Source organism: Talpa occidentalis, unplaced genomic scaffold (assembly GCF_014898055.3).
Source record: "Talpa occidentalis isolate TD23 unplaced genomic scaffold, MPIMG_talOcc4v2.1 talOcc4.15, whole genome shotgun sequence".
In the NCBI taxonomy this organism is placed as follows: domain Eukaryota; kingdom Metazoa; phylum Chordata; class Mammalia; order Eulipotyphla; family Talpidae; genus Talpa; species Talpa occidentalis.
The window spans coordinates 76206198-76234114 of record NW_023601543.1 but is presented as its reverse complement, the minus strand read 5'-3'; the positions used below and the strand labels follow the sequence as shown (position 1 = coordinate 76234114).

Genomic DNA, 27917 nt, shown 5'->3' with positions numbered 1-27917 from the left:
TCTTTAAGGTCTGTGGATGTATTCCTCCAAGGAAAAATTTTCACTTCTTCTTACAGTTTTCTGGGGGTACTACCAAGGACCACTTTGTGATTTTTTTTTTAAATGATAAGTCTGCATTTTTTTTTAGATTTATTTTTTTACAAGAACGGGGTATAGGCCACAGGCACGGGAGGGTGAGGGGATTCACCAGAGACAGAGCAGGGAGCAGAACAGGCAGACGACCAAAAACACTGCTGAGGGGAGCAGTGGGTGAGGCCGGAGAGGTCTGCAGCGCCATGTGGGTATCTCCCTGGCCAGCCAGGAATCGAACCTGTGCTGCAGAGGCTGTGGACAACCTCAGAGTGCTGCACTCAACCCGCTGCACCACCAGGGAGGCCCCCCATGGAACCCTTTGAAGTCTAGCTACCGCATAGGGCTTATTTGGGGCTGCAGAGATTCAGATTTGGTGCTGGCTCAGCCCCAATGGCTTTAACTTTGCTTCACCATCCCCATGGAATTTACTTTCCCAGCTCTATCTGCAGGGTGAGCAATTTTCCTGTTGAACTTCTGAGGGGTTGCTCTCTGGCTCTCCTGCCTTTTTGCATGCCCTCTGGCCACCTCTCATGCTGCTTGAGCTTTCAGCTTTGTCCCGTCCCTCACAGCAATGGCTGATTAAAATCTGGCTCAAGGTCATCAGGAATCAGCAGATACCTCCAGAGTAAATATGATCTCTAGCTCTTGTGTTTTGTGCTTTCCTAGCATTTCTGCTCCTCCTTCCCCTAGGAATTCTTACTTTCTTACCACTTCTCTGTACATTAAAATATTAAAACTTCTTTTTGGCACTTAATATGTTTTGAGCTGGAGGGAATTTCTCTAAACATCTAGTCCAGCAGATTGTTGGAAACACAAGTCCTGCTGTAAAATATCAGTGTTTTCCTTTGCAGAAATATTTCTGTGCAGATATATAATCTGTCTATATGAAAACACCACACATATTGCTTCATAACCTGTAGTTGTGTCAGTTAGCAATACATTTTGAATATCTTTTTACGTGAATAAATGTGTCCATGGTGCTGTGGGTGGGGTTGCCCTGGAAACAGACTCTGAGACAGAGATTTAAGTGCAGGAAGTTTATTCAGGAGTGCTCTTAAGAGCTTCACCATAGGAAGGGAATAAAGTAGGATTAGACAGAGGGGGTTAGGCACCATGTAGCAGTCGCATGGACTCCAGATCTGGAGCTGGGAAGGCCCTGCAGTTATCCCAAATTGAAGGAAGAAAGCTGAGCCTTAGGCCTCCCTGGTAGCTCAAGGGGTTAAGTCTCAACACTATGACTATCACCAGCCACAGCAGCACGAGTTCCATCCCAGGCCAGGGAGCTACCCACATGGCGCAGCAGACCTCTCCTGACTCCCCGCTGCTCCCCTCAGCAGGGTATTTTAGTAGATCCACCTGTTCTGTTCCCTCTGTCTCTGGTGAATCCTCTTACCCCCCCCACACCTCTGGCCTACACCCCAGCTCTTGTATGCAAAAATAAATAAATCTTTACAAAAGAAAGAAAGAAAGAGGGCCTCCCCTGGTGGCGCAGTGGTTGAGCGCTGGTCTGCAAAGCTGCCCGCAGCCTCTCCTGCCGCTCACTGCTCCCTTCAGCAGTGTATTATCAGTCTGCCTGTTCTGTTCCTTCTTCTGGCTCTGGTGAATTCTCTCACCCTCCCGCACATCTGGGCTGTACCCCAGTTCTTGTATAAACAAATAAATAAATCCAAAAAAAAAAAAAAGGCAAGCAAGCAAGCTGAGCCTTATACTCCTTTGGAGTGTGAAGTAGGCTGCCTCCCAGGAAGGGGATGTGACAAAGGGCAAGGTAGCCATCTTCAACTGCATACAATTCATGGTGATAGCTGGCAGATGAAGGCTGTCAGCCTGTAGCTCTCCCAGATGCAGGAGTCCCAAGGGGGCAATGGAGCACATCAGTTTTGACCACAGTTAGGAATACTTTGGGCTTCAAATAACAGGAAATCCAACCAACACTTGCTTAACAAATAGTTAATTTGACTAATAATTAACACAAACTATTTTTGTAATAAGTCTAATTATTCAAATTTAATAATTAGTTTTTCTCACTTAATGTAAGGTCTGCAGGAGATGATTGCTCACATTAACATCTTTCCTATTCATCAGGAAAGAAAGAGACTTTCCCAAAAGCCCCCAGGAGACTTCTTATATCTCGTTGACCAGAACTGGATCACATAGCCACTCGTAGGTGCAAGGGAACTGGGAAAGTGGGAATAGGATTGTCATAATTTTGTGCCTGGGCAGTGACCATCGCTGCCCTGAACAGTATCTGGGTTCTGTTAGCTCAGAAGACGGGAAAGGACATTAGACATCCAACTAACAGCCTGCCACAAATAGACCTTGGTGAAATTATTTTGAATAGTTGGATGTGGACATAACTTGCTGAAACAGTCCCCATATTGCTGGACACTTGAGTATACCCAACCAGTTGCTGTATCCACTGGGCTGCCATGAACATCCTTGCCTACTCATTTCCTCAATTATTTCCTCAGGATGAAATGCCTTTCTCAGGACTTTGACGCAGATCAAGACATACCTGAGAAAGGCTGTACAAATTTATACTTCCAGGGGCAGTGAGTGCAAAGACCTCATTCCCCAGGATCATCACAGACACTGGATATTAACATTCTTATTATTTTCTTTTTTTTTTTCATGAAGATTTATTTATTCGTACATACAAGAACCAGGATACAAGTCAGACTCGTGGGAGGGTGAGAGGATTCACCAGAGACAGAGTGGGGAGCAAAACAGGCAGACTGATGAAATACACTGCTGAGGGGAGCAGTGGGCGAGACAGGAGAGGTCTGCCGCGCCATGTGGGTTTCTCGCAGGCCAGCCAGGATTGAACCCACGCTGCAGAGGCTGCGGACAGCTTCACAGTGCGGCGCTCAACTGCCTGCACCACCAGGGGAGGTCCCATTCTTGTTATTTTCATCAGATTTATATTCTTAAAAAAGTACTTTGTTTTAATTTGCATTTTTGATTACTTTGTATTCATCGTATCTGTTTATTTTTTTGAATTGTGGCCCCCAAATGGGCTTGCTTGGTTTTAGCATTTTGGAAATTATTGAGAGATCTTTAGTGTCTTGCTCTATTGTGAGGAAGAGGTTAGTCACACAGGTTATTGTTTGGTTAAATTAAGCTCCTGCATGATACTGACTCCTGGTCAAAGCATGAAACACCAATGTGTGGATCTCTATGTAATCAAGGGTCCAGAATTCCAGCGCAGCGGGACCCCGCTTGGCAGTATTATTTATTAATAACAATGAGATTGAAGAGTTGCACCTGGTCCTGGTGTGCTGCTGCCCAGTCCCCACCCCAGGGTTCCGCAGCAGGGATAGACCTAGGTGACCAGCAAAATATAAACCACCTCAGCAAAAACTTCATTTTAGGCTCCCTTATTCCAAAGTGTTCTGTGCACACATCAGTGGTTCCCGACCCACAAGACATCTGGTCTGGCCCTTCTAGAAAGACAAGGGGGGGGCATGTGCTTCGGTGTAGATGCTGACTCTCCATTCCCTCTCCAGCCCTTTCCCTGTAATAAATGGGTGGTTTGTGAGCATTGTCACCCGGGTCCCGGGCGTCTTCTCCGGCAATTGAACTCTGTGGAGGTGCCACCGTTAGCGCACTTTCTGGTCCACTTCTGTACGTGTTCCCGGGCACCAGGGGACAAAAGGGCATATTGTCCAGTGTACGTGTTTATGTCCAGGAAGCTATTAAATAAGACTCACTAATTGTGTTATTAAGTGAACCTCTATCCTTCATATTTTGGCCTGATACGATTTCAATACCATTTTATTCTGGGTTTTGGTCTCAAGTTCTATTCATTTAACTATTTTGGTCTTTAGTTTCCCTTCATTTTGTCTGTTTTGCACTTTTCCCACTCTTTTGCATAGTATTTTATTTTATTATTTTAAAAAGATTTTTTAAGGTTTTTTATGCATACAAGAACTGGGGTGCAGGCGAGAGGTGTGGGGAAGGCGGTGAGAAGATTCACCAGAGAAAGAGTGGAGAACAGAACAGGCAGATTTACTGAAACACACTGCTGAGGGGAGCAGTGGGCGAGGCAGGAGAGGTCCGCTGCTCCATGTGGGTCAGCTCCCTGGCCGGCTGGGGATCGAACTCATGCTGCAGTAGCTCCCAATATCTTCATAGTGCTAAGACTTAACCTCTTGTGCCACCAGGGAACCCCCATTGTGAAATTATTTTAAATAACATAGGATAGATTTTTTTTAATCCAATCTGGGAATTTTATTTTTAAATATGGGAGTAAGTGTCATTGATATTTAACATTAAAACAAGCATTTTTAGTTTATGGCGCTTTATTTGTTTCTGTGCTTTTTTTAAAAAAAAAGATTTATTTATTTATTTATTTATTTATACAAGCACTGGGTACAGTCAGAAGCGCGGGAGGGTGAGAGGATTCACCAGAGCCAGAGCGGGGAACAGAACAGGCAGACAGAGGAGTACACTGAGGAGAGCAGCGGGTGGCAGGAGAGGTCTGCGCGCCATGTGGGACCCTCGCCCGGTGGCCGGGGATCGAACCGGCGCTGCAGAGGCTGCGGGCAGCTTTGCAACCCAGCGCTCAACCGCTGCGCCACTGGGGAGGCCCTGTGCTATTTTTTAAGGCTTCTTTGCTGTTTACTTTGCTTTATGTTTTTTTTCTCTTATGGGTACATGTTTTGCTTTTACCTTCTTCGTACTTTGGAAGGCATATATACTCCTTTTGAGGCTGTTAAGTATGACCTTTAAGCATTCTGTAGGCCTAGAGAAGGAGGTACACAAGATTGCTCTAACACCAAAGGACTCGGGACCCAATTTCCTGCTAGTCACAGATGGGATAATTTGAGACTCAATCGAGATAACTGCAGTGGATCAAAACACATCAAATAGATTGGAATCCATGAGTTCATATCACAAAAACAAAAAAACCCTTACTATTTACCTTTAAAGAAGAAAAAAACAATTGTTTTCCTTGAGAAGACTTGATGGCAGGAGCTATATTTGGAAAGCTGCTGAAGAAGATATATAAGCAGAACAAAGAAAAAACATTCTGTATCCTATATTTCTTAAATTACCAAAAAATTTTATAATGAAATAATAGTCTTTAAGTTCTTCTGAGTGAGCCAGGTTGAGCTCACCTTTATTTTCCTCTCTGTCCTCTTGTTAATAAAACCTTAGATTGAGATACAGATTTATCATTTAGACTTTTAAAAACTAACTTTGTAGTTTTTACAGTTTTCCCCTTGTTTTTAATTCTATTTTTTAACTCTTGTTATTGTGGCATATATATATTTTTAAAGATTTATTTATTTATGCATACAAGAGCTGGGGTACAGGCCAGAGATGCGGGGGGCGGGGTGAGAGGATCCACCAGAGACAGAGCGGGGAACAGAACAGCAGACTGACCGAAACACACTGCTGAGGGGAGCAGCGGGCGAGACAGGAGAAGTCTGCCTCGCCATGTGGGTTTCTCCCTGGCCGCGGGGATTGAACTCCTACTGCAGAGGCTATGGATTGCTTCATAGTGCAGTGCATAACCCCTTGCACCACCAGGGAGGCCCTGTGGCATATATTTCTATTAAAATTTTTTTGAAGAAGGCATAGATAAAATGCTTTTGAACCCTAGCAATTCACTGTGTGGGCTCAGATGTCAGATTGCCCAGGCGCCATCGAGGCTCTGACAGGAGTTACCTAACCTCTCTGGGCTTCTTTCCTCATCTGCAAAATGAAGATTGCAAGAATTCCTGACTTGAAGGGCTGTTGGTGGAGTGAATGACCCTGTACCTACAAAGCAATTAGAACTGTGCCTGTCAACAGTGGGTGCTTGGTATTTGTTAGCTGTCCTGGTGAAAGACCATCAGGCAGAGTGGACCATGGACGACCGACCATAAGGCTGTTGCTCCGGTGTCTTCTGAAAGCTGACGTGACAGAGAAGTCTGAAACAAAACTGACCCTGCTGTCTTCCGGGCTAGCGCTTAAGAGCTCTGGGCAGACTGTCTTGGTCACACTGGCTCCCCAGCTCACACAGCATGTGGGACCTTGGGCAAGCGACTTGACCTCTGCTCCTTGCTGGCATGCGTGAAGAGGGGCAACTCGTAGACCTCCCCGTCATGGACTCTGTGCATTTGTCGGCCAAACCAGCCTTCCTCGCCTTTGTTTGTTTCTATTTTCTACGCCAGCCTTTCCATTCTGGAGGAAACTTCTAATCATGGTCTCCCCAGTCACCGGCCAATGAATGCTCTTACTCCATTCTCTTGGCTGCCGTGCTCAGTCCAGGTGTTGGGCCCAGACTGTAAAGACAGTCGAAGTCTGTCAGCGGTGAAACCAGGAGAGAGACTCCCTGGCTTCTGGATTACTGGGTTAGGATAATGTGAGCTGGGAGCTGCCCGCCCAGGCCTGGAGGAAGCCTGTCCGCAGCGGGAGAAGCTCCCGGGCCTGGAGAGCCCGCGTGGCAGGAAGGGGTGCGCAGGCAGCGGCCGAGCAAAGGGATCCTGGCAGGGTGGCTGGAGCTCCTGTACCCAGTCGACGGGAAGGCCAGCGCCGCCACTTGACGGGGCCGCGGTGAGGGTTGGCTGAGAGAATTCGTGGAAAGCACCAGGCAGCTTGCGGAGCACAGCCAGTCCTCACTACATGAGGATTTGCTGTCTCCTGTCTTCATGCCTGAAGGAGATTCCCCCCTTGTCGTCAAAAATGGTGGCCAATGTGTCTATGTGAAGAAAGTTAATTTTCCTGAAAGGTGGTAAGTTCTTTCTGTGTGTTGATACAGAGCTTCCTAAAATTTCAGAAAATCTTTTTCTAAAATCCCTTTCACTACTCGTCTCTAGGCGTGCACGGCAAGGGTCCGTGTGATGGTGTCCGTCGTTCTCCACGTCTGTCTGCCCTCATCATTCCCTCTCCTCGCCTCTGCGTGTTGAGCTCGTGGGGTGAGGCCACGGCTGAGAGTATCAGCTCCACTAACAGTTGACCTCTTGTTCTTCTCTCAGCCCTGCTGGGCCAGATAAGCCGGGGGCGGGGTGGGGGGAACTCTAGGCCACTGGCTGCCCCAAGCTCGGCTCCTTCATATGGTTCAGCAGAAGGACGTGTGTCTCCACTTCCCGGCCCTGGTCTTTGTAGCAGCAGTGCTGGCAGGTGACAGACTGACTTCTCAGGGACAGACTTCGGCAAGGTCAGCAGGAGAGTGACAGCTCTGCGGGCTCCCAGAAACCCTGTGGCGTCAGCCTTGTTGGAAATGCAGAATCTCAGGCCCCATCCTGGACCCACGAATCAGAAGGCCCATTTTCACAACATCCCTGGGGGTCTTGTGTGCATATCAAGGTTTGAGAAACTGCTCCAGAGCAAAGACTCAGTTTAACCCTCTTGTTCATAGCCCATTTTCGGGGGTCTACTTGTGAAGTCATTTTGTACAGAGAAAGGCTTTCCAAACGCCTCACCAGCCAGATCACGTCATGCTCTTACTCTCTTTTCCGTTACTTCATTTTCTTGTTTTAAAAAAAGAATTATTTATGCAGACAAGATCTGGGGTACAGGCCAGAGGTATGGGGATGAGAGGACTCACCAGAGACAAGAGTGGAGAGCAGAACAGGCAGATGGACTGAAATACACTGCTGAGGGGAGCAGCGGGCAAGACAGGAGAGGTCTGCTGTGCCATGTGGGTTGCTCCCTGGCCAGGGATCGAATTCATGCTGCAGTGGCTGGCAATAGCTTGATAGCGCCATGTCTTTAACCCCTGAGCCACCAGGGAGCCCCCATTACTTCATTTTCATGTGACTGTTACCTCAGTATAATGCTATTACCATAAAGTGGGGCCGCCAGTCGAGGGCACCTACTCGTCTTGTGTGTGCAATCCACACTTTATTAAAACCTTAAGCCTATTTAGTCTCTCTTGCTGTGTTCTTGGCTCTCCTCACCTTTTTGAGAATTCCAAAACTTGCCATAGTTGTCAACAGCGTCTGTTTGTTCTTGTCTTCATAAGAGCTGAATGATTTAACTGCTTTTTCCTGAGTTTAGTGACTCAACTTGATTTCACTCACTAGCCTTGAGATGCTTCCTTTTTCCAACATAGTATCATTATTGCCCACCCAACAGTAGCAAAATATTAATGATTAATAATCTCACTTTATTCTGACCAAACTCTATAAGGTTAGTAAGGTTGGTTGCCACCTGGTACCCTGGTGGCACCAGGGTTAAGTTGCAGCACTATCAAGCTGTCACCAGCCACCATGGCCTGAGTTCCATCCCTGGCCAGGGAGCTGACCCACAGGGAGCAGCAGACCCTTCCTGTCTTGCCAACTGCTCCCCTCAGCAGTGTATTTCAGTAGATCTGCCTGTTTTGCTCACCACCCTGTGTCTGGTGAATCCTCTCACCCCCTGCATCCCTGGCCTATACCCCAGTTCTTGTATGCATACATAAAAATAAATCTTAAAAAAAAAACACCAAAGTATCTGTAACAGCAGGTGACTGTTCCAAGTGTGACTTCCGCTCTCAGCTCCTCCCAGTGACCTTGAACTCCTCGCAAGCCCTGAGGTCTAATGAAACTGCGGTCATGTTATTCACCCCCTAAATCGCCCTTCTGCTCATCTTTCCATCATGATGAATGGCATCATCCTGCGCCCTGTGGCTAAATCAGACTCCGACTTGTTTGGGGCCATCCCTTCTGGGCACCTCCTCCGCTCAGCCCCCCACTGAGTTCTGCCAGCCGTAACCTCTGGAGCACATCCTAAGTCCATTTACTTCTCTGGTGCAGCGTCAAGGCTCCCCATGGCCCCAGCCCCCTTGGTGAGTGTCCCCTCCCACCCTTACCCCCCTACAAGCACCAGAAAATCTTTCACCTTAAACCACACCAGCCACTTACCTAGAACCCTTCGATGTCTTCCCATTTTCCTTAGAACAAAACGCAAACGCCTCACTGGGCCTTGGGATTCGTTGGCCTGGTGTGATCTGGCCCAGGACCTCTCCTGTCTCATCTTGTGTTACAGTCACCACCTTCTTCCCCTCAGTCCGAGGCCCTGGTCTTCTCTCGCCTCTCTGCTGCCCAGTGCTTTTCTGCAGCAGCGCTTCACACTCCTGCCCACTCTCTGCTCTTAGTCTTGTCTCCCTCAGCCTTTCTGGCTACATGTGTGTGTATGCGGCGTGTGTGCCTTCTTTAGAGACCTCCCTAGCCTTCCCGTCAGAACTGGCTCCTCCCTGGCGGTCTCTCCAGCGCTGGTCTGCTCTGGGGCAGTCGTGAGGGGCCAGCGTCTGTTCACTCTGTGCCAGGGTGTGATGACTGCCTCACACTGAGGGTCGAGAATGTGAGGCATTTCGTTCCGACACCTGGCACGGTGACTGACACGCAGGAGTTGTTCGTGGGCATGTGGTGAAGAACTAAATCTTTTGGTCCTTTTCTTCTGCATTCTGGGAAAGCATCTCAAGGATGTCATTCACGTCAGTTGGTGAATTTCTACAAACACCCTTTCTGTTCTTTACTGGCTACCTATGGATTTTCATTCCTGTTTGTTTCCTTTGGAATTCTTTGAGTCTTTCTGTGAGTCAACTACCTTTCAACTTTGCTCTTCATCTTTTGCCTCCTGGGCACAAAGGTTATGATTATTTGCAATCCTTTGAAGATGCCAAATAGTTTGACTTTTTCTTCTGGCCCTGAAAGCAAGTAATTTTCCAGAAGTATTTCCTTTCTGTGAGTCTTCCAACCATACATTTTTATCCCAATGTCTTTGTTTGTAGACCTTAATTTGTTTTTCTCTTCAACCACACACAATAAGACCCTTGCGGTTTCAGTGTGTCAACAGAGGGCTGCCTTCGGTCCCAACTTGCAGCCTTTTAGGTAGTGGTTCCACCGTCTCAATGAATCTGCGGCTGGAAAAGTGCAGTGTTGATGGGCGCAGCTTCCAGTTCACGCTTCACCCTCTTTTTTTTTTTTAAGATTTTTTTTTTAATTTATTTATACAAGCACGGGGTACAGACCAGAGGCGTGGGAGGGTGAGAGAATCCACCAGAGACAGAATGGGGAGCAGAACAGGCAGAAGGACCGAAATACACTGCTGAGGGGAGCAGCGGGCGAGACAGGAGAGGTCTGCTGTGCCATGTGGGACTCTCCCTGGCTGGCCGGGAATCGAACCAGCGCCGCGGAGGCTGCGGACAGCTTCACAGTGCTGCGCTCAACCCGCTGTGCCACCAGGGAGGCCCATGCTTCACCTTCTAACAGGCTTTCCTTACTATACCTCCTTGTACTCTGGTCGCTATGGCCTTCCCCTCATTGTCTGCTCCAGTACTAGAAGCCGATGACAGTCAGTGGGAGAGGATACATTTTACATTTTACACCCCATCCAGCCTGCTCTTACTTCCTGACTACTGGGGTTCATCACAGGGGTCCTCTGTGTCCACATATAAATGTGAAAAGAGGGCCTCCCCGGTGGCGCAGCAGTTGAGCGCTGGGTTGCGAAGCTGCCCGCAGCCTCTGCAGCGCCGGTTCGATCCCCGGCTGCTCCCCGGCCACCGGAGGAGGGTCCCACATGGCGCGCAGACCTCTCCTGCCGCCCGCTGCTCCCCTCAGCAGTGTACTTCGGTCCTTCTGCCTGCTCTGTTCCCCGCTCTGGCTCTGGTGAATTCTCTCACCCTCCCGCGCTTCTGACTGTACCCAGTGCTTGTTTGTATGTATGTATGTATGTATGTATAAATCAATAAAAATCAATCAATCAATAAATCTTTTAAAAAAAATGTAAAAAGACAGTGGGTGGACTGGGGTGGGGGAGGAGGCAAAAGGGTTTTGAGATGAGGGGCAAAACTCAGGAATCCTGCCTCACAGGATTCCTCCTCGGTATCAAGAGCGCTGCGGGCCCAATCCTTTGGCTAGTGAAGGCCCGGATATCTGAGTCAGGACACAGCTGGTGGAGCAAGGAAAATGTAACTTAAAAAAATTTTTCTCCAGTTGCTCTTTCATGAAGAGAAGCCTGAATATTCCGTAAGGAAGAAGTATAGATCTACTTTTCTGTCTAACTCCATTTGCCTTAAATTATTTTCAAGGCTGCTCACAATTTTATATTATGTTGTCTATCAATCTCTTGTTATTTTAATGGGTTTTTAGTCTTTTCCTGTAAGGTCATGGGATATTTTAGTGAAAAGTTGTGAGGAATTTCTCTGGAGAGCTGTAAGATCCAATTTTTCTCTTATCCTCTTTCAACAAAGAAATCTGCAGATCCACAGAATATCATAAATATTACTTTTTTTTTTTTTTTGCTTAACATCTGCTCCCATAGCTCTGTCAGTGAGGAATTCATCATTCCCAAAGCATTCCATATGCTTTTCCACTCTGCATTTACCCATGCAATTTCCCCTGGCACAAATCCTCTTCATTTTTTGGCCTCTAGCAACTCAAGAACAGGATGTTTCGATCCTCCTCTTGTTTTTGAGCCTGAGGACACTGTGGGACTCCATGTTTGTGAGTACAAACATTCTAATCAGAATCATGCCAACATTGATGAAATTTTATGAAGAACATATTTTCTTGAGCAAACAAATCTATTTCATTATCTCCTATCAATTTCCTATATACTTCAGGTAAAATGTTTCTAATGTTATGTTTTTGTTTTACCAAAATTATATTCATCTGGAAAATTCTTAATCTTGTAAATGTCACCGCGAAGAATTATTTTAAATTTTGTCTAAATAAAGTGTTTTAAATTTTAACCTCTTACGAGTGAGCTTACTTTATGACAATTATGTCTACCAATTTCTTGTGGTGCAAATTTTGTGGGTCTAAATTTTTCTAAGAGGATGTGACTCTACTCAGAGTTTTGAGTCAATACAAACTGCAGCAGATAGTACATGGTGGCCCTTCCACACCCCCTTGTCACTCAACCTTCTGCACTTGAGAATGGTGGTTGGTTTCCAAGGGCAAAAGCCTGCAAGCCCCACCTGCAGGCTCTCTCTCAGCTGGCCACCGTGGGCCAAAAGTGCTGAGGAGTTACTGTGCCTGGGACAATCGCTAAGCCAATGGCAGGTAAGAGTTGGAGGAATACCCCGGCTCCCTCACCCCTATCCTCTGGTGGGATGACTCTGAGGTATAGTTTTCACACTGCCTTTTCAGGGGGTGGGATAGAAGGGGGAGGGAATTGAATGTGGTCACCCCCAGTGGAGAACTGCTGGATGATGCAAACTTTAATGGTTCATCCCCATCCCTGTCTTACCTCTCCCCTCCCTACTGATGCTTTCTGGAACGACCTCTCAAATAACTTGTACTCTCATTCTCGCCTAGCCTCAAGAGGACTCAGCTTTCAGGGAGCCCAGCCTACAACTACAAATATCATTGTGTAAAGTTTTTGCCATTGTCAGTTTTATTGTGTTGATTATTTTTATGGAGAGAATTTTCAATGGTGTTTTTAATTGAGTTAAAAATTGTTTCCAATGACTTAAAATTAGTCTTCACTCATTTTTTTCTAATTCATAACAAATTTTACTAGGTGCTGTTTTGTGTTGTTTATTTCTGCCGGTATTAAGAACCACTTGAAGACTGATGGATTGTGTTTAATAGAAGGTAAGGCCTGGGATCTGGGAACATGCCTGGGTCAGGATCTCTGCCTGTGCTTTTTGGTAATCCTCTCTTGAAAACCCTTTCCCATATCCTCCACCTAGAAAAATTCTACTTAATCTCCATGACCAAGTAGAAATGCCAATTTCCGCATGAAACTTTTCCTGGCATCAGTAAGTAATTGTAACGTCTGCGCTCCCAGAGCACCCTGCTTTTTTCCTCTGTTTAGCACCTTTTCCTGCCTTAAGTGATTTTCAGCTGCATGTTTCCTCATTAAGAGCAGAGCGGATCTTGTGGGGTTTTTTTCCCTCCCACCGAACTTCCATCCCATGGCACCCACATGGTAGGCTTCCAACAACAGTTTGAATCTATATCCCATTACAGAAGATGGATATCATACCCCAGATCTCAGGAAAATGATGGCTTTTCATTTTGGTTAACTTTTGAATAGGGTTTCTTTTAAATCTGTAATGCATACCATGTCTTTCTCAACATCTTTATCAGCTTCTCTCAAATATATTTGGTTCTTAATCATGTCTCTCCATCAGTATAGTTCCCATCTTTTTTGCTTTCTCTAAATTGCTTTATTTGTTTTTCACATGTAATGAAACTTTATAATATGGGTTTTAAAAATTGCTCCAATAATAAAAAGATCCCTGGTCACCAACAAAGAATAGTTGATGAGGAATCCTTCAAAGTCCATAATGAAACACAAAAATACCATTGAAAAATGCATAAACGACATGAACAGGTATTCACAGAACATACATGGCTAATAGACATGTGGAAAATTACTCAACACTCACTGTAATCAAAGAAATAAGTAAAATACAGTTTCACCCGTTACACCTAGCTAGCGATTATTGGGAGTTGTAAAAAAAACTCACTGCTGATGCGGGTGGACTACTGTACAACTTTCCTGGAGCTTAATTTGCCGCACTTGCCGGGAGTTTCAATAGTTCATTTTTAAATTTCATCTTTAGAAAACTGTATTAAGGAAAGTGAGAAATGTGGATGTTGTAATACATGTTAATCAAATGAAAGCACTACTTTTAAAATGTGGTATGGTTCATAGTAGGGGCCAGGTTAGAGAAATTATGGTAGAACTATTACAACATGGTATAGCCATAACATAGAACACTAATATGGACTCGCGAAATTGTGTCTAACCATTTTATGTGCCAATCAGATAGAAAACTATATACCGATCCCCACAATTCTGATCCTGCTGGGTTTTTATTGATGCCTTATTTTCCTGGGTATGGGGTCACTTTCCTGATTACTTGCATTTCTCATAATTTTTTTTTGTTGTAAATTGTATCGTAGACAGTGTGGTAGCAATTCTAGATTCTGTGCAATTCTTTTTGCTTATGTGTTTTCACTCTTCACCCACATCCCTCGTCCCACTGGATGTCTCTGCTTAGCGTGGGTTTTAAATTCGTTTGTATTTTTAAGCTTGGATTCCCAGGGATCACTGGGCTTAGTGGTCAGCCTATGATTGATCAGAAATTAATCAATTAATTAAACCTTGAGTCAATAAGGTTTCCACCCATTGCTGAAGTATGTGTGTGGCCTGGGAAATGCAATCAAAATCTGAGTAGTTTCCAAGTTTATTCTAGCTTTTTTCTGTTTGCAAGGCCTCACAGCCAGGGACCAGTAGCTCACTAACCTTTTACAGTTCTCCCCATAGGTGCACACAGCCTTGCCCAGGAGCAACAGCCTTCAGAACCACCAAGAGTAAAGTAGGCTGTCTCCTCCTGAGGAGCTATTAAATCTCTGGCCAGTCTGCCAGTCTACTGCTAAACCTAAGCACTACTGAGACCTCAGACTAGCTGCGATGTCAGCCACACTGACATGGAATTCTCCACACTTCACTCCAAATAAAGGCAGGCCCCTTGGGGAGTCTTGGTGGAACTTCTGTGCTGCAGAGCTCGGGCAAGGGGTGCTGGGATGCGAGCAGCCCCAGGCAAAACCATCACAGGCTCCCACAAGTGTTATTGGGTGGAGTTCAGTACCCTTTCTTGAAAAAATACTTCTCCTTTGACACCTTTTATCAATTTCCAGTCTTTTGTGTGTGTGTGTGTGTGTGTGTGTGTGTGTGTGTGACAAGTCTGTTCAGTTTTATTATTGCTTTTTAGGGAGATTTGCTGAGCTCCTTACTTGGCCATTCTGGAAGTCCTGCTCCTTAAAACAGTACAAGTTGTACAAATTACAGGAATTCATCCTATTCCTGGGGGGAGAAAGTGGGACCTTCCTTGGGATGTGAAATCTCCAAGTTAATGTCACCTAGGCAAAATGTTGATTTCAGCTTGGAAAACTAACTGAACCTGTTGGAGGAAGTCCTATTTTATACCCCCACATACTTGCATCGTTGGCTGTCTGAAACTGTTTCAGTTACTCCTTAGCCTGGTTCTTTCAATAGCATTCATGGATCATATATTTCCCGTGGGGGGAAAAAAAAAAAGCTCAGTTAGCCACTGAGTCAAAATGGTTTACACCAAGCTAAAAATCACAGTGCGTGAACATCAGGACTTCTCAGAGCCTTTACTAAGCTGTTCTGATTCTCTAAGAAAAATAGGAGTGCTTCCCAAGATTATCGTAATCACTGAACAATGTCCCCCTCCCCACTCCCCAGAGCATTTCAAAACACCGCTCTTTGGCCTAAGGTCTTGTGTTACTTGAAAATTTCTGCCTGGATCAGAAATAGTGAGATGTGAAGGGAAAAAGTATTCATCGGCAACTGTGATAGCTGTCTGATCATCAACCTTCTTAGACATGGAAGCAGTGGTGGTGGAAATGAGAGAAATTCATCAGAGTGGTCAGATTTGGCTGTTGATCAAACTCTTTAATATGGCTGCCCCTCCTCAACAGGGGCATTTCACTGGTGAGGTTCCAAGTTTGTGGGTTCTATTTTTCTTGAGGACTACCACATGCCAGACGTTGTCAGCCTCTTGGAAAATAAAGCTAAAAAGACAAGAGTATCTGCCCTCAAGTACAGGTAAGGGCAGGCTACAGAAGAGTTATCAAGTGGCAAAGACGCTGGAACCTAGGCATCCACAATGTGTCACAGTAAAAAAAAGTAGGGGGGGGGGAACAGTTAAAAAAAAAAAAGACTTGACAAAGGCTATGATATCCAGGCTGGTTCTTGAAGGACAAGAAAGGGTTAGCCAGGAAAAGTGGGGAAGAGCAAGTACAAAGGCAGAAGGGAGGCTGGAGAGAACATGGCTTATCCTGGGAACGCCAGGTACCTTGAAGATATAACGTATGGGGTGTAAAATCGACTGAACAGTTATAAAGGTCATGCTAAGGAGTTAGGATCTTATTCTTGGGGTGAAGAGATTAAAAAAGCTGTTGAATCTCAGAATTAGATTGCCCTTTTGAAGGCTCCAACTAGCTAGGGTAGAAAGTGAATTGTGTGGGTAGAAGACTCGAAAGCAAGCTCCCGGACCCAGCAAGGCTGGGCACATAACGCCGGCAGTATAGCAGGAAAGGAGAAGGCAGTTCAGTTTAAATTGATAGGACAAGATGAAAAAAGATATTGGGGGGAAGGACAAAGGCAACAGTAGACAACCCCCAGATTTCTGACTTGAACAATCAATCAGAGATGGGTCAGGGTGTAGCCTGAAAAGCAAAGTCCTGAGGAACTATAGTGTCTGCTTTTCTGAACACCTCTAGCACTTGGTTCTAACTCGTATGGGATTTGTCACATGCTGCAATGAACATTTAGCTAGGTGCCTACTGTATACAAAAGCACGAGGGCACAAAGAATAAAAGGTCCTTCCTCAGGATAAGACAATAGCTGTAGAGAAGAGGCAATTCAACGCAAGAGTGAATTTCAAAAGGGAAGAGCATTTGAGTTGGGTTTTGCAAGCTGAGAAGAGGAAAGAAGCAATTTGAGGCTGGAAATTAACTCAGAAAGATCACAACGGAACAGAGGAAGTGGCAGAAAGAGGCTGGATAGGTGGGGTGGGCCAGGATCTAGGGCATCCTGCTGAGGTTCCTCAGGAGTCCATGTGAAAGAAGGTGCCAGTGAGCCAATGTGTATGCAGGTCTTCTCAATGCAGCAGCCTGTTCCCTGATTTCAGAACCATCTTTAAGAACAATGAATCAAAAATGCTAAAGGAAAGCTAATAATCACCAAACTAAGACTTGAGGCTTGTAAATGCTTTTTCTCAATCCTATGTTTCCATTCTGTAAAGCTCTGTGTTGGTGGAACTTTTATTACTTGGCTTCCTTATGAAATTTCCATTGCATGTAAGTGTAAATAATTTTACTCTAATGTTCTCATTTGAATCTGTGGCGGAAAGCATCAGTAGAAATCACATTTTTGTGGCACTTCCTTGGCACATTGAGGGAAAACAAAATGTATACTGCTAATCAAGACATGCGTGACTCTAAAAGTGATGGATTATATAAAGATAGCAAATAATAAGAGATAAAGTATACTTTAAAGATTAAAAATATTTTATTTAAACTTTTCTTCATAAACACTTTTAACATTTTTTTTTCAATTTAAAAACAGAATGGATAGCATAAACATGTTTGAATAGATTATATTCACGGCTTGGGAAAAATTACCTGACAAAAATGTAAAGGCTTTCAAAACAGGTATAAAAGGCAAACCTTAAATTATTCTAAGATTTTTAAATCGGCCCTAGGATTATTTGACTACTGGCCCAAAGTGTACCTAAAGGTCAAAATATTTTTCTATAGACAAAGTATGCCCGAGAGGTATAGGGCATATACAAGTTAGGTAGAAAATAACATCTCCAATCACCTCAGTGGAATATTCCTTCTGAAAGCAAACACCTATCCTTACTGATATACTGATTAATAAGGTTTTTAATGTAGTTGTTCCCAAAGATGTAAAAAGAAAATCCAAGAATATTAAGGGGGAACAAACAAAGTTGATGGCATTCTCTCAATGTCACCTGTGTAATATTGAAGTTATAAAGGATATGACTTCCATGAGTTACCTATCCAGCCTATGTCTATTGAATATTTGACTTTATAAACTCTTGATAAACTAATTTTCAGGACTTTTATTTTTAAGATAAATCTCTTTAGAAGATACTTATTCCCAAACTAACTGGAATCTGATTAAACAAAACATATGATCCCTAGAAATGTTCAAAGTACAAAAAAAATCAAAAATGTATAATAGGCAAACAAGAAAAATGGCACTAGCAGTTTTAACTGCCATATAGCCCTCAATTATATCTAATTTACACTATTACCTATGTTGTGTTTTACTTCAGTCTAAAACTTTAAATTATGTATTCTCAAAAGAGCTAGTCTTTTCTGAGATATAGCTTATAAACTGAAATAACAATTTATATTATAAACTGAAATGTTATGACCTACAACCACATATACATATATAAAAATAGTCCCACTGAACGTTTGACATGTTTAGATTACGCAGCTCAAATAATTTGTTATAAAATATTTTAAAGCTTAGTTTCATGTAATTAAGACAAAACTCTCCTTTTTACCACTTCTCCCCACACAAATGTGTGTCCTTTACTATGACTCGAGCAGGCTTCCCAGAATGAGGTGTCCAAAGGTGCTGCTTAGAAAAGATAAGTGAAGGGCTCAGTCAGTATTTCACAAATTATATTAACACTCACACAGAGCAGAGCAATGAGGACACAGAGAAAGCTGTCTCAAGAAAGCTAACAATTCTATTAAGCTTTTGCTTCTTAAAAACCAGTAGTATTTCTTCCAATACAAAACTTTCACTGTGAGCATCTTGAATTTTATGAAAAGGTTGTAGTGCAAGGATTTTCTTTTAGCAAAATAAAACCCAAACGTAAAAGGTCAAAAACGTGGACGAGAACAAACATTTCTAATTAAGATGCAATTAATGGCGATCTGTTATTTTTGTAAAGTCTGGCATTTAAAATGTAATGTGAAAATTAACAAAGATCACAAGTTACACTGTATAGTTTCAAATCTCTTTGAATTTTTAAAAAAACTACTATTTTGAGCACATACAATGTATATAAACAAAAATGGTTCCAAATGAGGCACAAAAAAAATAAGCTTGAAAAAATTCTATGAAAAGATTTTCCATAGTTTAGTATAACAAAAATAAATCTCTGTCAGCAATTAAATCACAATTTTAAAAGGGAATGTAAGTTAATATGGATTTAAAATAACCCAAACTAGCACTACAATAAACAGAAGAATTTTCTCATACATTCAGAACCCAAGCAATAGCAACTATTCTTAAAGCTCAAAACTGATTACAGCTAACATCAGGTCAGACATGACTTACGTGTGAAGCTGAACCCAGAGTTAGTTCAAGTTAAGATTTCACAAATTTTCTAAAACAAGTTTGACCTTGGCCTTGCGTTTAGAATGGAAGACCAAGAATATTCAATTCTTTGCCCAGATCTTACCCTAGCTAGGGCTATGAAGTCATATCCAAGCAATTAAAGAGAACCACCACTGGAGTAGAAACGCCTCTGATAGGGGTGCCCTGTCTCGGTCTTTTCCAGCAAAAGACAACAATGAGGAAAGTAATGAAGACATCATTATTTTTTTAAAAGCAAGAAAGCACACATACAAAACACTATACCAACTAATATATTAGGAAAAAATTAAATGGCTAGCTAACCTAATTCCTAATTTCCAAAAGTAAAATGATTAAAAGCGCTGTAAAATGTGGAAAAAAGACTTTTACCCATATCACCATGGGAAACAAGATGTTCAATTTTTAGAAACTGAAAGCAAATGACACAAACACTTGACAAAAATTTAAGTCTCAGATACAAAAAAATATCAACAACTTCTTCTCTAAATCCAAGGCTGATTTTCTTTTTCAAAAACTACCTGTGTATCTGATTGTATCTTAAACTGAAATGCCTCCAGTTTTTGGAGTTTTTAAATCCAGTTTCATGTTATAGTTTTCTAACTGAATTGCAAAAAACAAAAGTCTTCACATTTCCATGACTTCACTCTTCCATTTTATGTTCAGTGGTGGCAGCAGCAAAAAAAAAAAAAAAAAAAGTTTAACTAGAAAATTTATACAACAGCCATATAGAAGGCATTTGCAATATTGCACCGATATCCTAAGAGCTGGCAAGTTTTGCCAGTATAGATCTAGTCTGTATCAGATATAGACTCTACTCAGGAGAAAATGGCATCAATTTGAATGATCCACTCCCTGATTATTCTTGCTTAATTTTGTCGACTATATTTTTTTTCCTTCGAGAGTAAAGACTTGAAAGGTGCAGCTAATCCTAAAACACTTATTATAAATGCTTTTTAAACAGGTATTCTTGATCCATTCTGCACTTTGGGGTTACTATTATCCTTCATGCTAGTAGCTTTCAATAAATGAAACAAAAGCTGAGGGCTTACATCCCCAGTGCCGCTAAGTATTTTGTAGTAAATAAACAAGATATGACTAGGAAGATTAGAATGCTATTCCTTACCGCTAAGTCAAACTGAGCTCAAATTTCCACAAGTTGCTACTTTCCATTCAATAACAGATGCAGCAGCCTTATTGAATGTAAAGAATGGGAGTTGCACTTACTTTTAAGGGACCTTTATTTAGGAGTCTGGTATTACCTAAAAAGTGCTTGCACGCTGCAGGGCCAGGGCTTGTCATATACCACTCTAATTCTCACTAAAAACAGGGTAACATTAAACAGACTGCAAAGGAAAAAACATTTTCAAAAAGAAGACACACATTGATAAGGAACACTAACGTTTACTTTTGAAAATATAAAATATTAGTTTTCATAAATCCATACGTGTTTCAGGAATATATGGAGTTCAAATATTACTGAATCAGTATGGATTGAAGATAGGCTACTTTGATACCAAATGAGGACTCCAGTTATTTTAACTTCCTAAAAATGCTAATACATGAAAAGACATTACATCTAAAATTCAACAAGTATGGCAAACCGTGTGTGCAAGTGCACTAGCTTAAAAATATAGAATCCTAACCACACATAAAAGGGGATGTGCCTTATATATTCATTAGATGTATGCAAGTATGGATATGCTTTCACTAACACAATGCAGGTAAGAGAAGGCAGCTTAGAAATAGTGTTTTGAATATAAAAAAGTTAACTTTGTAGAAAATTTATATTTTTGCATTTTCAGCAAAAAGCCATGCAAAAAGGTCAAGAGTTTTAAACTTAAATAACAAAACCAAAAGGTCTAACAGACTGAAATACACTGAAATAAATGTTCAAAAAGATTTCAGATAAAGATAGGAACTGAAATTGCATCCAATGACACTTATCAGGTCTTCTCTTAGAAGATGCACGACTCCTACTCTGACATCTGAAAGAAATGTTTAAAGCATCAAATCAACTTCCCAGATAAGTGGATCATTCTATTAAACTGCTTCTGGAAGTAGTTTCAAGAGCTAGCGCTTAGAATTAACTTATTGCATGAGTTTGAGGCCACTAAAAAGAAAATAAAGGAAGGATGCTAGCACAGAATGAAAAAATCTTACGCTATTAGACCAATGGCTTTGATAGTAAAACTGGTGAGGTTTTTCTTTATGTTTTTAATTAACTACTTTGTCGCAAACAAATGTTTTGTTTGGCTTTGTTTTCTTTTTGAGAAAGACGTCATTAGTTGCAACGTCTGACCTCATCCAGTATATATTCTGGAAAATGCAGGTTGCAGACTTGTAAACCATCCAACTTGCAGGGCATCCGCGGGTACTCATCTTCCTTCCATTTGTTTTCATCCGGGTCAAAAGTGAGAATGGAATCGCTGTAATGACCGTTGTAGCAAAGGCCTCCAAGAACCATTATTTGCTTGTCCAGTACAGTCACACCATGGCCACTTCTACCAATTGGCATGGATGCCAAGATGGTCCACTGATCAGTCTCTGGGTTGTATACTTCCGTAGAAGGGCATCCCTGAGACTCAAAAGAAGCCCTCAAGATCACACAGACACCACCGAAGACATAAAGCTTGCCATTGTAAGAAATCATCTTGTGAAAGCATCTTGCGTAATTCATCTTGCTCTTATTCTCCCAACAGTTGGTAACGACTTGAGTTCTCCTGGTCCGCTGTTCTATGGTCCCTTCTTTGCTAGGATCAAACACGCACACTTGTTTGGAGGTGGAAGATGAGGTGATTCCACCAGTGATAAACAACTTGTTATTGAGCACTGTCCCCTCATGTCCATATTTGTTAACAGGATAAGGATCCACGAATTCCCATCTATCATTGGTGATGTCGTATCTCTCAGTTGAATAGAAAGTCTCATCTCTGGTTCTGCCGGCCACGGCGTAAATAAACTTCCCAATAACACCAACTGCAAATTCTGAACGTGGTACAGACATGTCTGCCATCCGGAGCCACGAGTTTTGTCTTGGGTCATACCTGAACACTTTGGAAGAAGCATGAAATTCACCATCTGGGCCCAGTTCTTCTCCGCCTAGCAAGAACACAAAGTTATTGACGATGGCAAGGCAGTCTGGGCGCAGAGGGACTTGTGGGCCCTCCAGTTCCCACCAAACTCTTGGTTTCTTTAAGAGAAGTATTTTACTGTTAACCATGCTATGTCCAATCATTCCTCGGAATACTGTAGTTTGGGGTTTGGCAGATCGAATGCGACTGGACTTCATATCCAACAAAGGCTGCTGGTGAACATTCTGAAAATAATTCAATGCTTGGTCAACTTCGTAGCGCAGCTGTCTGGAGTATCTATAAAATTCTGATGTCTTAACCTAAGAATGCAAGTAAAAGAATTTAACCAAAAGAAAAATACCAACAGCAAACAAAATATCAAAGTCTAGTAAAATGATTAGTGTATGATTTTAGGCACACTTTACTAAAACTGCTTTTCCTGCTAAGATTACATTCGCTTTTTTTTAAACAAAGTTTTAATACTTTTTTGTAATTCACACCTGTAATAATTTAATAAAATAATTTATGCAGATTTCCAAGTTTTTTAAAGTAAACAAGTTATTTTCTAGGCTCAAGTTAAATTCTTCTAACAAAATGCATTAATCATCTATAATATACTTAGGCCCTGGGTTATAAGTGGTGATTACGAGGATGAAGACAGGTTTCACAGTAGAGGAAACAATTGACCGTGGTTTTCTTAAACACAAGGAAAACTGTACAAACAAGCATGACTCAATAACTTGGGAAATTGTTAGTGAGTTAGTAAAACATTACATAAACACAAAAGCCTCATTTTTAAAATAAAGACTTGCTCTGAATATCAACTCCTAACGTAATAATTCAGTTGACAAGGTCAAACCTTTTCCTTTTTGTTTTTGGAGCTAGAACTACCTAATTATGATTATGAAGATCTTATGAAGCACTTTAAGTATTATGCTAAGTACTATGGGAAAATAAAAAAGTATAAGATCTACTCCAATTGCTCAAAGAACTTAGAATATATTTGGGGAAGTGAAGACAAATACACATATACCAAGAAGTAAATGAGTCAGCTGATAGGTGCTAAGCTGTACAACACACCATGAATGATACAGAATTTAGATACAGAACTTATCAACCACTCAAAGGATACTTGGTCAAAGAGTTAGGAAGTTGGAGACCAAGCCAAATAAGCCTGCATCAAAATGACAAGGATGACAAAGTGGGTCTTAAATTTGGATGTTGGAAATTAGATATTGTAGAGATAAAAGTGACCAAAATATATGACTGATTTGAAGCAGAGAGGGGGTGAAAAGCGAGTACTCAAATATGATTTGAGGATTTAAATCTAGCTGATAAACCTAAGCTGAAAGTGATGTTATCAATAAGGGAAACAAGGAGGCTGGTTTGGAAGAGGTAATGAATTCATCTTCACTGGCAATGAATTTGAATTGCTGGTAGGATACTGAGGTGGAAATCCCCAGAAGTCTGTTGGAAATCTGGGACGACAGCTTGAAAGGAGTCAAAAACAGGCACATGTATTCATGAACTCTCTTTCCCTCCTCTCCAGTCATTCTCCACCTTAGTCCCAAAAAAGTACTTCAAACAGAAATTACAAATTTGATTTCTTAATGTATTTTGGTAATTGTATTTCAATAAAATTGTTTTCCTCTCTAATCCCAAGGATATTATGCATTTAAAATAATTCAGAAAAGGGTATGAATATCAAAACAGGCTGAGAGCTCCCTAACTACATGAGACTAAAGTGACATTATTACTGCAATGGATGTTTTATGTGTATACCTCATGTTAAATTATTCCCTTTGTGTGAGAGCAGTAACCATTTTTTTGTCTTCCAGATCATAAAATCGAGGCTTAGAACATTAAGTGATCTGCCCAAATTGTACGTATGCTAAAACTAGTAGAGTTGGGATCTGAACTTTGAACCAGGAGCAGCCCTACTCCAAAGTTTAACCAATTACCAGTATATTAAAACATGGCTCCCGCTACTGTTTAGAAAACTCTCTAAATGATACTCATTTACTAAAACACTTAAGATGTTCAATGAATGGATCCAACTGGCCCTTCTCAAAGAAAAGATGGCATATTTATTCTTAATACTAAGAATCAATCATATGGATCACAATGATTGAGCATCCATCCCAATTCTTCCTAGCAAATTCATTAACTGGAGGAAATCAGAGATAATAGTAAACAAGTAATTTCAATAAATAATGTAATGAAGATCTGAAGTCTTGTCCTTTACTACCTTTACTTCACATATACAAAGTTAAAATAAAGAATAGGGAAATAAACAGAGTTTCAAGCCCTTATAAAAAACTATGGATGATACAGCCATTAAGGATAATGTCATTGAGTATTTAATAATATGGAATGGGGTCCACAATATATTGTTTCTAAAAAGCAGCAGTATTCTCATGTCCCAATTAAATAATATTTTGTGTATGTTTGCTGGTACTACTAGTGACTATCTGTCACTTCACAAACCTTTCTGGGTTTATCATACAGTAACCTATTGCTTAAGGACAGGGATGTTTTGAGAGATGCGTCATTAGGTGATTTCATCACTGTGTAATATCTTAGAGCGCAACTGCACACACCTTTATGGTCTATAGCCCACTACCCGCCTCAGCAATGATAAGGACCAACGTCATATATGTGATCCACTGTTGACTAAAATGTCGTTGTATGGTACTGACTATATAAACAGGAGAGTCTTGCTATTCAAAAATGGGTCTCCTAAAACCATCAAAAATATATTTGATTAGTAAAAATGATTATCTTCTCATTTTTATTTTCCATTCATTTCTTTTAGGAATTGCCAAATAGTGTGCCTCACTCATTTTTCTCATTTTTTTTATTTATTTGTAAGAGCTAAAAGGCAATACTCTGAAAATCAGCAAGAAACATAAACCTCAAATTAAATATTTAAGTGCCTACTGTGCACAGTCAGTGGTCTGAGAGCTACACAGGTTTTGAAGTAATAGAATCTTGTCCAGCATAGTAATTAAGCACCACATCAAGCAGCCCAGTATGGTGATTAAGAATCTGATTTAGGAAATCTCTGACTTTAGTATTCACAAGCTGTAAAATCTTGGGCAAGTAACTCAGTATGTTTAAGCCCACTTCCTCCACTGTATTATAGGGACAACAGGAGCACCTGTACCTCAAAACCCTAAGGTAGGAGACAAATCAAGATAATCTACATGGGAAGGATGCAGTACGGTGCCTGTTAAATGGCAGTATGTAAAAGTATTTGCTGTTATTAGCTATTATTAGTGAGTAGGAGACATTTGTGCAAACATCATTCAGTTTAGTCAATGCAGCTGATGATGCACTGTGTACAATTTCTATCTAAGTAGAGGAGAAACGAGAGAAGCTGTTACTTTGGACCTAACCCTCACCAGTAAACATGATTGATAACATGCGAGGAGGAAGTGTTAGAGAAAACAGCCATGTTGTTTGGAGATCAAGAAAGAAGGGGGACGGCTGCACATATTGGACAGGCAGATTTCAAGTATTTCAAAGGAAAATTAGGATCAATTCCAAGATCAGAATCTGTAAAGAAGCTTGGGAAGGCTTGAAGGCTCTCAAAAGCATGATGCTGAGTGCATAATTGCAAAACACACTGATGAGGGGAAGGAAAGGGGAAGGTATCTGAAAAATCTGATGTGCTGCACAGAGAGCTTTCTGGAATTCAGATGTTAAAAAACGACTTTCAACAGATGGTAAAAATAGAGGCACATAAAACAAGTATAAAGAGTGAAATGGAGCTGTAAGAATATTGTGAACAAGGCTAAAGTCTCAGGATGAACTGTGATTTTACAAAGTGCCAGATATTAAGTAAATAGCATTTTGGAGTTTAAAAAGAAGTAGAGGAAAGAGTGAAGCCGCCCCCCATGGGGTGGTTAATGTAATACTAACAAAGAGAAATAGCCTGACTCCTATTTTATTTCCATTCTCTGCTAAGAATGTTCTATTCTTTCTAATCTGAAGATCAAATACAATGACTAAGAAGAAACTTAAATCCAAGATGGCTGGGAAAAAGAAAGAAAAAACAGCTAGACATTCTCACCGAGTTCAAGTCATTTGATCTTACAAATCACGTCCTGGGGTCCTGAGAGGCTTCAAAGATAAGGCTGCTTAATTGCTTTCTTTAATCTGTTTGGAATCCTGGAGAATGAGAGAGGACTAGAAGCCAGACAGATTTCCAAACTACAGACTGGTTAGCTTTAGGGTGATTCTGGATTGTTAAAAATTAGCATGTGCGAGCCAGAAAGTGCCGTACACTAGGAGGAAGCGTGAACTCCAAGCAATGCCAAAAATGACTATTTCTGGTTTAATTTCTGAAAACTTCACAGCACAGGGAGAGAATGAGAGAATGTAACTTTGGCAAGGTAATCAATAGTCTGTGCATAGAGAGAAACGTTGGTGGCCCATAAACCACTTGAGATTGAAGCAATATTTGTGTGTTAATGCATCTGACAGGTAGGTGAGGTAACAGGAAGCCCTCAGCTTTCCTTAGATGTGTCAAGCATCCCCAAACTTCAAATGTAAAGCTTTAACTATCCACAGTAGGAACTAACAAACTAACAGACATATGCAACCTTAAGACTGAATAAAATTTGTGGCCTGAATTAAAAGACAACCCCTCTCTCTCTCCGTTTGGGTGAAACCATAACTAAGATAGTGTTCATTTCCATCACTGTACTTCAGACATCAACAAAACAAACCATGTCCGGAAGAGAGCAAAGGGATGCAAAGCATAGGAAGAACGGTCAATCGATGAAGACTCAGGAGAGAGATGGCAACTGTTTTCAGGACCACTAAGTGGAAGTTAGGAAGATTTTAGGCCAATGTAAGAAAAACCTTTGGAATCAGAACAGTTAAGAGAGAGGAATTATTATTTGTAAGAGCACAAGCGGCACTGGTGGACTAAACTGGCATGTACCACAGGCAGTCATCAAAAAGAATGAGGTTAATTGATATGCACTAACACATTCAAAATGTCAAATGAAAACTGCAGGACAGTGATTCTCCCTAAAAATGGACTGTTTTAGCAGAATATGCAAATGAAAATACAAGTGTGCATGTATACCAGAGAGTTCGCAGGGAGCTCCTGGGGGACTTGCCCCTTTTAGAGTCTATAGAGGCACATTTGACTTTTTTACAGGGCCTACTGTGAAAATGGGCACGTGTTTTCTCAAAGTCAGGGACCATCTCAGGAATCAGTAAGCATCGGGGCCACCGGAGGCATTCCCGGTGTGGCCACTGATCAGAAGCACTATCAGCTCTCTCAGGGCCACCTGTGGATGAGGCAGAACAGGCTGTGCCAGCCCGCCACCTTTCAAATCCAGGCTCTTACAGATTCCACCAAACTGGGTCACCTGAACTGCTTCTTAAGTCATTTTCTAGTCTTTCAGTTTATACCCAATTTTCTAGTTCCTTGGGACTCTCTCCATGCAGTTCCTATGAAACTTGGGTTCCAGAGAGTTTGTAAGAGTCACTTCAACTCAAAGTCAAATATGCGAATGGAAGCTATGTATCTTTATCCAATTTGTTGTAAGTGCCCAATGAAAGTTGTGCTTTTTGAGATAACTGGTTATAAAAGATCTTCCAATTATAGAAATTTAGTTCCTACTTCTCTCTGCCAACGCTAGAAGTTCTAGATCTACCTTGCCCTCTTCGAGCTACTGATTGCGATTTTCCTCTAAAACCACACAGTATCAATAAGCTTAATAGTTTCTTCTTCCGTTATAGAAATGAGGAATTAAGGCCTCTGTGATAATCCTGGACAAAGTAATTACAGATATATTCTGCTTTGAAACAAAAAGCACAGGGCTGAAACCTTTCATGTGAATGGAATCGTTTATAATGCATTAATGAAGAGAGCTATCCAGAAAGAAACATGTGGCTCATCTTTTCATAGAGAAAGCATTTCTCCCATCATTC

General features: G+C 41.7%; 2 protein-coding genes across 2 annotated transcripts in view; one reads left to right on the top strand and one right to left on the bottom strand.

The window, feature by feature from the left end:
* The window catches only part of LOC119245732 (nucleolar pre-ribosomal-associated protein 1-like), a 23983-nt gene extending 16968 nt beyond the window's left edge, over positions 1–7015 (top strand). Inside the window, exon 6 of the mRNA XM_037511698.1 lies at positions 6876–7015. Coding sequence (XP_037367595.1) covers positions 6876–7015 — 140 coding nt within the window. The remainder of the gene's footprint in view (positions 1–6875) is intronic.
* Positions 7016–17021: 10006 nt separating this feature from the next.
* KLHL15 (kelch like family member 15) overlaps positions 17022–27917 on the bottom strand; it is a 35032-nt gene continuing 24136 nt past the window's right edge. The window contains exon 3 of the mRNA XM_037512602.1: positions 17022–22285. Coding sequence (XP_037368499.1) covers positions 21176–22285 — 1110 coding nt within the window. The 3' untranslated portion in view covers positions 17022–21175. The remainder of the gene's footprint in view (positions 22286–27917) is intronic.